Source organism: Stegodyphus dumicola, chromosome 6 (assembly GCF_044657685.1).
Source record: "Stegodyphus dumicola isolate Sdum_Otavi_A_Nest chromosome 6, ASM4465768v1".
NCBI classification, from domain to species: domain Eukaryota; kingdom Metazoa; phylum Arthropoda; class Arachnida; order Araneae; family Eresidae; genus Stegodyphus; species Stegodyphus dumicola.
This window is the reverse complement of record NC_140773.1, coordinates 16,185,058-16,197,786: the sequence shown is the minus strand read 5'-3', so window position 1 is coordinate 16,197,786 and position 12,729 is coordinate 16,185,058. Positions and strand designations below refer to the sequence as shown.

Below are 12,729 nucleotides of genomic sequence, written 5' to 3'. Positions count from 1 at the left end.
CGATATGGTAGGGCATTATTCCCAAGGGCTTCTACTAATTCACTGTGACATTCCATCGCATTTCTTCCTCGAAGAACGGCTATTTTGATGTAAGCGTGCTGCTCAACACGGGTTACTTTTCATCTCACACGGACTCACCAACTGACTGATTTCAGAGCCCTCGCTACCACACAGCCAGCTATCACAGAGCCATCTGTTTTTCTGCATACAAACTATGCCTTCAGAACTTCCACACGACACACGACACATATACGTTTTGTGATCCGTTCACATATCTACAAGAAAAAAATAGTTGGCATGACTTTTGCCCCAACCCTCGTATATGGCAACCCATTTTTCTTTCCCATCCCTCTATTGTGCTGGAGCGGAAGAAAAGTCACACCGTTCCTATCTTTTTACATTGTGCATGAGCAGAAAAAAGTCACATCGTTCCTCCTTTCAAATAATTTTAACAAAGTGCCTAAACCACATTTGATGTTCTTATCGATTACAACAAATATGCCGAATTTCAAAACGCGCCAATATATAAATCCCCGGCAATCTTCGGAAATTTTGAATAAAATAGTATAATTTTTTGCAGGTATGCTTAGAAATACATCTGTTTTAAGATGATGGTGAAAAGTTTGTAGATTATAACTCAAAACTTTTCCGAAAAATTTATAAAAATTATTTAAAAATACAAATTTTAAAAATAAATCATAAAAAATGGGCGAATGTTATTTGAAATGAACCTAAATTTCGAAATGTGAAAGGAAGAATCATATAAGTTTAATAATAAAAAAAAGAGATATTAATAAATATATACCAAACTCAGTTAATATTGTGGAGCTAAAATTTTGAGAGCTAATTTTTTAAAAAGTATTCTCGCGATTTTTACAAAACTTGGCAGTTTGGCGTAATTTGAATGGTAGAATCGAAATATGAAAAAAAAAAATTGGTATGTTATTTCAAAAAAAGTCCGATTTTGTGTCAAAATGAGTATGTTAGAACAATGCTATATATAAATCTAATATATATATATCCAAAGTTGCGCTTTCGAAACATGAAAAACGCAAGTTGAATTTCGTCAATTGGTCTAGTAGACGCGGGAGATATATAGAACTGTCCAAGTTTTTTCTTTCGCAGTGTAGATTAACTGAATCTTTTATGCTTCTTTCAGCCTTTAGATAACTGTCCCTTGACTGCGAATCCAAAACAAGAAGATACTGATGTAGATGGACCTGATCGAAGAGGTGACGCTTGCGATAACTGTCCTAAAATACCGAATCCAGACCAGGCAGATTCAGATGGAGATGGTATAGGGGATGCTTGTGACCCAGACTCGGATCAGGATGGTGCGTAAACATATTCTTTAATGCATGGAACATTTCACAACTAATGGATCTTCGTATTTTGAGATCTATCATTCTACTTAAAGTTTAATGTTTTTAAATGCTTACATTTCAAAAGCAAATAAGCCCTTAAAAGGTTGATACATAAATTATGTTTTGTGTCTCAAAGACATTTTAAAATATGATAAAGGAGATAAATATTGAATTATAAATATGTAGTAGTATTTTAGGCCAATATGTTTAGATATTTTATTTATTTAAATGCACGCTCTTTCCGATTTTATTGCAAAAATTCACTTTTTACTAGATCTGATTCAAAAATTATTAATAAAATGTAATGAATCGTATATTTATTTATAACAATTATGTGTGATGAATTGCTCTAAATTCATATTGGTAAAACATCAATATTGGTATGTTATTATACATAAATTGTAATTTTTCCACGCTGACAGAACTGCTGGTATTTTTTATCATCAAAAAAAAATTACTAAGTGCGATTTGATGTCATTGTTATTGCTGAAATTATTTTTAATATTTAAGAAGATTGTAAACTTCCAAAAAATGCCACAAGGTCGCGACTTATGGGGGATGTGACATCACTTCCCAACAAAGTTCCGCCCACCAGCAGCCGATCGGTAAAGACGCTGAACACTGGCAGTTCGGTCCGAGGTTCGAATACCGCGAACGGGCTGGCTGCATGGGCGTTTTCGTGGTTTTCGCCATGTGTAACGTGTACACGAGCCAGTTTCCCTTATAAAGTCCTCCACGAAGTCATCCCTTCCTTTAGGCAGATAGCCCTCGTGTGCTTTGCCATAATTGAATTGAATTGAATTGAATAACCCCATCAAAGTTCTGGTAATTTCGTATGTTTTGCTGATAAGATGTGTGAGGTCTCGCATTGTCGTGTTAAACACGATTCCTCTGCGTTTTGCCAAAATTCTGGCCTTTTTCCCTTTCACTGCTTCGTTCAATTTCGTAAGTTGTTAGCAGTAAACAGCTGAGTTGGTCGTTCTGTGTGCTTGGAAGCAGCTCCAAATATACAACACATTTGTAATCCCACAAAATTGACAGAATGTGGTTTTTCTGATGCAATTTAGATTTCTATATGATTTGTGATGATTCATTATGTTTGGACAGTGCTCATTTTCGACTAATGTTATTCTAAACGATACATTCTTCATCACCAGTAATAATTCGTTTCAAAAAAGTTCTATTGCATTACGTTTGAAGTTTTGATTCCTTGTGTTAAGTGATTTTTTTTTTCATTTTATGCGGAACCCAAATATCGAACTCATTTTATGTGGTTTGCGATTGTTGTGCATGATACATTTAATTCTTTTGCAATTTTTACCACAGCTATATGACGATTTGGTCCAATTATGGTTTTCATTCTTCCATCAGCTTCAGAAGATCGGCTTCGTTGGTTGGATCGTTGGTGAACTTCTAGTGAAAAATCTCCAGAGCGAAAATTTTTAAACCAATTCTGACATAAGTTTTCTGTTAAGCAATCAATAACTTAAACTTCTCATATCTCTTTGTGAACCTCAGCCGCTTTCTTGCCTTTTTAAAAATAAAAAAGTGAAATATGTCGAAAATGTTTATTTTTCAAACCATGTTAGAACTGACAGTAAACTTATATTTTCCCCATCCTTTCTGCTTGCCTTCGTCATGTAATGGTAGCACACTCGGCGCGTATTCGAGAGGTCCAGGTTCGAGTCCCGGTGAAAGCATTGCTCATTTCTTCAGTTCCCTGCCTCAAAAAAACCTAATGGTTCTACAGTGGCGCCCGAACCAGAAGGTGTTGGAGGATGATTCTTCACCCTAGAATTAGGCGATTGGGTCTCCTAATCCCCAGTCGCCCTTTAAAAGGAGGAGTATATAAAATAATATCTCCCTCCTTTCTGCATGCCTTCGTAGTGTAACGGTAGCACACTCGACGCGTATTCGAGAGATCCAGGTTCGAGTACCAGAAGCAAGGTCATTGTTCATTTTTCACGCCTCCTTCGAAATATACTAATGACTGGTGTCCGCCGATAAAATCGCGGCAAAAGCATCGTGGACGAAAACGTCGCGGAGGAAACAACGCAAGGCGAAAACGTCGTGCTGCAAAACATCGTGGGAGAAAACATTGCAAAGAGAAAACATCGCAGTTCTAAAACATCTTGGTACAAAACATCATCGTAGCAAATAAAGCGGTTAAAAAACTTCGCAGTTTAAAAACTTCGTCGTCGAAAATATCGTGCTAAAGAATAAAGTATCTACAAATCATCGCATGACGATAACATCGCAGACATGCTTTTTTTCAGGTTTTAATAATTGTAAATCAATATTTCCATAATGATATGTGAGCGCAAGATGTAAAGAAGGATAATTTTTACTTTCACATTTTTTTATTAACTAGTAAATTGTTGCTGGAAAAGTAAGAAGGAAACTTAAGCAAAGAAAATTAAATGCTACTTATAGATTATACTTTTCATGAAAAATTACCAGTAAAAACTTTATAAAAATGATTTACTAATGGCCTTTGTTAGTTAACTATGTCGGTTTAAAATTCTATTAAGTGCTATAAGTTGCGTTAATTTTCTATGCTTAAGTTTCCTTTTTATTTTCTCACCAAAAATTTATTAAGTAATAAAAAATATGGAAGTAAAAATTATTCTTCTTTCCATCTTGCGCTCACAAATCATTATGGGAATATCCATTTACAGTTATTAAAGTCTGAAAAAATCATGTCTGCGATGTTATCGTCATGCGATGATTTGTAGATACTTTATTTTTCACCACGATATTTTCGATGATGATGGTTTTAAACTGCGAAGTTTTTGAACCGTTTTATTTTCGGCTACGATGTTTTTGTACCAGGATGTTTTAGAACTGCGATGTTTTCTCTTTGCGATGTTTTCTCCCACGATGTTTTGTAGCACGACGTTTTCGCCTTGCGTTGTTTTCTCCGCGTCGTTTTTCGTCCGCGATGTTTTTGCTGCGATGTTTTCGTCTGCGATGTTTTTGCTACGATGTTTTGGGGCCCACCAGCGGCCGAGCGGTAAAGTCGCTGAACACTGGTAGTTCGGTCCGAGGTTCGAATCCCGCGAACGGGCTGGCTGCATGGGTGTTTTCGTGGTTTTCCCCATGTGTAACGTGTATACGAGCCAGTTTCCCTTAGAAAGTCCTCCACGAAAGGCATCCCTCCCCTTAGGCAGATAGCCCTAGTGTGCTTTGCCGTAATTAAATACACACACACACACACACACGCTACGATGTTTTCGGCTGTAACCCTAATGAGTTTTTAAACTAACTTTTGTTAACAAAAATACATGGAATGTGTTTCTATAACACGTTAAAAGTGTCAGCTGCCAAATCCCAAAATAAAAAGAATTATGAGATTGGCAGAAGAATAACAAGACGAACATAGCACTATCTCTTTGTGCAAACCAAAATTACTTTCTTGCCTATCTAGTAGTTTAAGAGAGACTAATTCAAAGAAGAGAAACTGCAAGCATATTAATCACGCTTAGATTTTGGTAAATTTCGATGCAAGAGTAAAAATGTTTACCCACATAAAAGAGTAAAAGTGCGTTTTATGAATTTCAATTTCTTACGGAATTTTATTTAATTCTAAATAATCGAAGTGCAGTGATAGAATGTAGGAGCTAATGTATGTAAAAGATACAGAATTCATTTGAGATGCATTGAACTGTAATACTAACGCACATTAAAATAATTTATCAAAAAAGTTCACGTTAGCAAAGAGAATTCATCTTTGAAAATTTCAAAAAGATAAAAAAGGAATGAAAAGCATTAAATTAAATTATTATCAAAACCTTATTAATAAGATGTCTCAGCATGAATATGAATTGTATGAAGGTTAATTGAAATTTAGACAGTTGGATAATAGCCTTCGAAAATTTAATTAATCATTTCATGGAGTTTACATTCATTCATACTGTTGCCAATTCTAGTGAACGAAATCTAATTTGGCAGCATTCAGAATTCGCTACATTTCAAAGGAAATATTTTGTTCCTATTCCACGGGTAAGCGGATTATGAAACGCTGAAGCGTAATTCAAATTGTGGTCTTTCATTTTACATTTTATATTTTGAATTCTGGTAAAATGGGTTTGTATACGTTCAAATAAAACTGAAAGCTGAAATTTAAATTGAATTCTAAAGCAGATTTTTAGTTTGATTTTATTTGCTATTATGTATTAAAGCATAAGAAGCACCATACAGCTATTTCCTTAAATGTTTTTTACTTGAAGAATGCACGGTGAGCTAACAAACATGAATTTTTAAAATTGGGAAAAATTCCACTTTAGACTATTGATTATTTCAGTACTACAGAAGTGCTTTTTATGCATTTTCAGAGAAAATTAAGCAGACCTTCGTCCGAGGAGCAAAATATTCTGTAATCTAAACTGAATTGAGTAAAAATGTTTACCCACATAAAAGAGTAAAAGTGCGCTTTATGAATTTCAATTTCTTACGGAATTTTATTTAATTCTAAATAATCGAAGTGCAGTGATAGGATGTAGGAGCTAATGTATGTAAAAGATACAGAATTCATTTGAGATGCATCGAACTGTAATACTAACGCACATTAAAATAATTTATCAAAAAAGTTCACGTTAGCAAAGAGAATTCATCTTTGAAAATTTCAATCTGATACATGTGCAAACAAATAAACTGAAGAGGATATCGGAATTTATTGAATAAGAGAAAGGTTATAGCGTTATAGAGTCATTAGGTTAATTGGAAGCAGAAAAGATGAAAAATATGCAACCGCCTTCGCCGGGAATGGAACCACGGACCTCTGGAATACCAGCCCAGCGTGCTACCGTTACATCACGAAGGCATGCTAGGGTAGTGGGAGAAATACCTTATATACTCCCCTTTTTTTAAAGGGCGACTAGTGTTTTAGGGGACCTAGTCGCCAAATCCTGGGTGCGGAGAATCATCATCCAAAACCCGTTTAGTTCGGGCGCCATTTGTAGAGTCTTTAGGTTAATTGGAAGCAAAAAAGATGAAAAATATGCAACCGCCTTCGCCGGGAATCGAACCACGGACCTCTGGAATACCGGCCCAGCGTGCTACCGTTACACCACGAAGGCACGCTAGGGAAGTGGGAGAAATACTTTATAGCGTCATTAAGTTATTTTGAAACAGGAGACATGAAAGATGAGCAATGCCCTCGCCGGGGCTCAAACCCTGGACTTCTCGAATACGCTCCGAATATCCTAACAGTTACACCACGAAGGCATGCTGTAAAGAGGGAGAAAATACCATATATACTTCCCCTGGGGCGATTGGAGATTAGGGGACCCAGTCGCCAAATCCTGGTGGTGAAGAAATATCATATACCACCTTTTAGTTTGGGTGCCACTGTAGATTGATTAGGGTTTTGGGAAACAGGAGACATGAAAGATGATCAGTGCCTTCGACGGGACTCGAACCCTGTACCTCTCAAATACGCGCCAAGTGTGATAACCGTTACATCACGAAAGCATGCTGGAAGGAGGGAGAAAATACTTCATAAAGTAAAAAGGAAACAAACATTAAAATATTGCGAGATTAAGCTTTAAAACACTTTTAGAACAATAAGACTAGAACTGAAACTTTGTAACGTCGTGTTCTCTTTGCTAATGTATGCGAAGTTGAAGACTGTTCGGTGAATTATCACCAAGTCTTTTAAAGTATTACAGAGTCAGCAGAAGGGTGTAAAGAACCTCTTAATAATTCAAAAAAAGTCGTCACCAACTTGTGTTTACAAAAGCCAACGCTTTTGGCTTAAATCAAAAGGAAATGAGTAACTTCAAAATTGAAGTTTATCTTGCAAGTTGGCTCTTACTTAAGTAACAAGTTTAACGGTAAGAATAACTCAACGCCGTTAGCGACGTGGTCTTCAAGCAGAAAGAACACGCTCTGATTTCACCATCCAAAACCTTCCTTTAACTACTTCCTTCTTCTACCTAACTTTTATTTCGCTCATGCTGAAAATTTGCGTTTTATCAGGAAAACGAAGTGAGGTTTATATAAAAAGTACCTTAATTTAAAATAACGGGTTAGAAAATTAGACGATACACTACATATTTAAAAAAAAAAAAAACTCTTTTTATGAATTTCTATAGTCCAATATCATGCATTCTGTTTCACAAATCTGATTTCATACTTGTCAAACTTTCGTATCTATGGCGTAACTAAGAGACTTATCTATTACAATGCACCGCGCCGTATCTCTTATATATACGAGTAGAAAAGATGTATGAAAAGTCATCAGAATATCATTAAGTGAGTGTATTCTCCGTAATTGGATACTTACTTATCTCTTGAACGTTCCACAAAGCCGATTAATGAATTTTCGAAGGTTTTATTTTTAGATAAGAGACAGTCTGGGGCAAGGAAAAGAAAAAAAAATAATCACCTCTTTTAATAGTTTGCGCTTCACAATTTTTGCTGAAAAGTAAAATCACGGTCGAGATGCTGTATATAAAAAGAAAAACTTTTTCCTGAAGTCCTTTTTATTAAAGTTTTCATTACCTTGAAAGAAATTGTGACGCATTCTTAGGCCTCGGTGATTAGATTGGAGCAGTCTTCATGGATGAGGTTGTAACTCAATTAAAATTAGCATTCGCTGTTTTCAGTTTAATTGGTTCGTGGCTTGCGATCTTATTAAACGAGATGATTAACAGCGCATACTTTTATAAGTTCATGTTAAGCAAAAGCAGTATGAAGATTTTTATTATTATGTTGAATTATAAAATTAATAATGATCCGTTTAAATATTCAATGAGCCATTGGATAAATCTAGACAGCAGTATTACTTCTCGCGGCTTAGACTGCCAATGTTAAAGCTGGCTACATGTATCGTGTTTTTCGCAGTTTTCTTTATTCATAAGGGCATTCTGAGTTTCTATAAAACGAAAGCATATTCTTTTAATACAGAGATGAGTGGCTTTAGCACTCTACATTTTACTTACGTAGCATTCAATAATAAGAATTATTAGGGCCGCCTAACCGGGATATACTAGTATGTATAATTGTAATATGGTTTCAGCATTGTAAATATAATAACTGTCTTTGCGTACTACAGCCTGAGTAAAAACTTTAAGGCCAGTCAAAAGTTTTGAGAAAATGTAAACTGAAATAAAAGGGATTCAAATAATATTAATTATTAAAGTTCGTTGATAAGAAATAAATGCTATAAACATAATTTGTAAGTACATAATTATGAGAAACATGTGGTTATTTACATAGTGTTTCTGTCTGAGTAAAATCTTTAAGGCCACCAGTCATTTTTTAAAAATAAATATAATATAATCGTGTAATTACCATTGCAACTACTAGCTTGTGACAACGCTGCGATTTTCATATTTATCATACGTTTCTTCGAAGTATTGGTGATCTTTGTAAAGATGGCGAATGGTAAGAAGTTAATTGATCGTGAAAGAGGAGAGATCGAAGCTTTGTCTTCAACAGGAATGAGTAGTCGTGCTATTGCGATAAAGATAGGAAGATCAAAGTTTGAAGTCAACAATTTTTTGAAATTGGAAGACAATTATGGTAAAAAGAACACTGGGAGAAGACCTAAAGCTTTGTCCTCGCGTGATGAAAGAAGAGTTTGCCAACTTGTATCTACTGGAAAGTACTCAACCAGGAAACTGATTCAGACGACAGGTTTAAAAGTTTGTCAAAAAACGATTTATAACACAATTAGAAGGTCTGGAAGGTTCATTTATACAGCAAAATTGACTAAGCCTCAGTTACTGCAGAGACAAAAAATAGAGCGTTAGAACTTTGGCTAGAAAGTCATGACCTGGGGCAACCAGAGGATAGGAATTATTTTTTTCTGAAGAAAAAAAAAATGGAATTCGGATGGACCAGATGGCTGGAATTTCTACTGGCATGATATAAGAAATGAAAAAGAAATATTCTCCAAGCGCCAATTAGGTGGAGGGTCTGTCATGACTTGGGGCTGTTTTGCTTACATTGGTGTGAACTCAATTGCATTCGTTTCAGGTAGAATGAATTCACAAGGATACCAAAATGTCCTAACAAATCATCTTTTGCCAAATGCTGAATGTCTTGCTGGTTAAAATTGGAAATATTGTAGAGACATTATTTCGAAGCAGACAAGATGAAAAATATGCAACTGCCTTCGCCCGGGAATCGAACCACGGACCTCTGGAATACTGGCCCAGCGAGCTACCGTTACACCACGAAGACACGCTAGGGAAGTGGGAGAAATGCCTTATGTACTCCCCTTTTTAAAGGGGGACTAGGGTTTTAGGGAACCTAGTCGCCAAATCCTGGGTGCGGAGAATCATCATCCACAACCCTTTTAGTTCGGGCGCCACTTGTAGAGACATTACGTTACTTCGAAGCAGATAAGATGAAAAATATGCAACCGCCTTCGCCGGGAATCGAACCACGGACCTCTGGAATACTGGCCCAGCGTGCTACCACGAAGACACGCTAGGGAAGTCAGAGAAATACCTTATAATATTAGCAAGACAATGCATCGATCCATTCGAGTAACAGCACAAAAAAATTGGTTCTAAGTCAGCAATGTTGAAACTGTGAAATGGCCAGCTAGATCACCTGACCTCAACCCAATCGAGAACCTTTGGGGTGACTTAGCAAGAAGAGTTGATGCAAATGGGAGACATTTTACATCAACAACAGAGCTGAAATCTACTATCGAAGATGAATGGTAAAAAACCGACCCCATCCTTTGTCAAAAACTCGTTTCATCCATGAAAACAAGAATATTTGAAGTAATTCGAAGAAATGGCTCCTACACAACCTTCTAAGAATTTGTAATTTTTTTCTTATATGTTATTTTATATGTAGGCCTTAAAGGTTTTACTCAGGCTCAAATGTTCATCTGTGTGTTCTGTAATATTTTCTAATAATAAAATATTTGCAAATTAATTTTTCTACTTTTTTTACTTTTATTTAAGCTCAATAATTATCAATCAAATGGTATTTTAACTCCTTAGTTTAAACGTTTCCATTTTCTCAAAACTTATACTGGCCTTAAAGTTTTTACTCAGGCTTTATTATCATTCTAACTGCTGTAAGTGCAAAGTCATAAATGATCCATGTGAGAATAAGACGTATTGTATTAAAAGATTAGTGTAATATAACACGAGTAGCAAATAATATAATGTTAAATATTACGCTAAATGGAATCATATTATCGTATCTATAATTATGCTACATATTATAATACATACATGTCATAATATATGTACTAGTTATGAAAAATAATTGATTTTTACGGACGATTATGAACTAACATTGAATTATTGTGGTTATTTTACGTTTATATGCCATAATATAAATATATGATGTGGACTATTTATATTAGTATGGACTATTAAGGTCTATTATGTACTATTATGGACATTAACTGAACTGCATGAAGCTAGTACAACTGATATGGGAAATGGACAATGGATACTATATTAGAGAATGAGATTTATTAGTCTTGCGCAAAATTAACAATCGGACATTGAAAACTAACCACGATTAATAGACACTATCTATGCTTGAAATAAAAAATTACAAGTGCAATACTTATACAGCAATGGACATTTAATATTGATATCCAAGACTTGATATGTATTTACATTAATATGTAAAATTTAAATATTAGAATCGCGTAGCCCTCTAAGTGCAAAGATATAACACGACTACTAGTGACTACGTAAACACTCTAACTATGCAAACTTATTGAAATTTATCAATAAATGCACCGATCAGGCATCATTTCTGTTTGTATATTACTTAGGTTTAGAAGCCTGGTCGGTGGTGTAAGGTGTAAATTGGTTAGTGACTGTAATTGCCGCAACCAACAGGGTTCGAAATCCCGAGAAGGCGTGGATGTTTGCAAATGTATAGTGGCACTCAAAATATACGGCGAGCCAAACTTTCTCTTGAGAGGTTGGTTAGTGGTAGGGAAACAGGAGGGGGCAGACCCCTCTGATTCGTATTTTTGTATAATATAACATAAAATACTTGAAAGAGTCGAAGCTCTGCCGTAAAAATAAGGTTACGGGTGGGGCAAGTCTGTTTAACATTGAATGGATAGCTGTCTCGCTAAATTGGCGACTTATCGCCAAGTTGGCGATGGTCGATGGTTTCGCCAACTAAATTTTGCTCCAAAGTTGTCGAGAAATTGCCAAACGTTACAAAACTTGGCGACATTTTGGTTCAGTCCTTGTGCGCTTATAATTGGTTTTGTAATTGAATAAATGTAATTGATTCCTATATGTAACTGTAAACGTATCCGGCCCTCATATGCCTTCCACTATTTTCTAGAAGTGGTAAATATTAGAGATTTTTCGGCGACTGGGGGGGGGACTATATAAAACCATAGAGAGTGTCAGTTTCTCTCTTATTTAGGGCATACTTCGGGGTATTGAGATATCCGTAAGAACTTCACCTTTTAGATGCACTGTGCATTGCCTTGTGTTTAACGTTCTTATCAGTTTGGAGTTCAACTACTAACTGTGTTCTGGGATATTGAGAAGAGCTGCACGAATGCTTTTGTGGAAAGTTCTAGAACTGTGAAGTGTTTCTTTTGGTAAAAATAAATTTTATCAAGCTATCCTTGGTTTTATGCGGCCGTCATGTACACAGCAAAATGTTGTTATTAATGTTAATAAAACATTTAAGTTCCTGATAGCTAAATTTACAATTTGAAAATACTATAATAACACATTACGTTTAGTTGGACAAATACGTTAAATGTAAAATTGAAAATTTCATTTAACGTATTTGTCCAACTAAACGTACCAAGACGACGAGCTAAGTATTTTGTTATCCTTTAATAACACTTGGGATTTCAGAAAAAGATTCTAAAATGAACTTTTAAGTAAACATAAAATTTTCTAAATAAATTATATGTATTTTTGACTATCCACATTTTCAGGGTTTGGAGATCCGGATGACAACTGCCCTCGGGTCACGAATCCAGATCAGTTGGACAGCGACGGAGACGGGCTTGGCGATGTTTGTGATAACTGTCCTTTTGTCGCTAACCCAAGTCAAGTAAGTAATCAAAGTTATATGGGATTTTATAGGCAATGTAAATGATAGCATGATCATCATCCATTCCATCCTTCACGAACACCAAACATCCTTGTTGCAGCACGATTTCCATTTTCCTATTCTTGCCCCAAATTCTGTTCACCTTTTCTAAAAACCCTAGAATAACATTCTTGTGAACATCTGCATTGAATACAACCCACTCCTTTTGCAGAATTATTTACTCCCTCAAGCATTTCTCCCCAACCACGAATTGTTCCCCTTATCGCTTGTCAGTTCAGTACCTGGGAAAAATCTTCGAATGGATGGCTTCAAAATATAAGAGCATCGCACGTGTATCTTTGAA

General features: G+C 35.6%; 1 protein-coding gene across 1 annotated transcript in view; it reads left to right on the top strand.

Annotated features, from left to right (window-relative positions):
- The window catches only part of LOC118205901 (cartilage oligomeric matrix protein-like), a 242,136-nt gene that overhangs the window by 166,678 nt on the left and 62,729 nt on the right, over positions 1-12,729 (top strand). The window contains exons 14-15 of the mRNA XM_035378174.2: positions 1,160-1,334; positions 12,268-12,386. Of these exons, the coding sequence (XP_035234065.1) occupies positions 1,160-1,334; positions 12,268-12,386 (294 nt within the window). The remainder of the gene's footprint in view (positions 1-1,159; positions 1,335-12,267; positions 12,387-12,729) is intronic.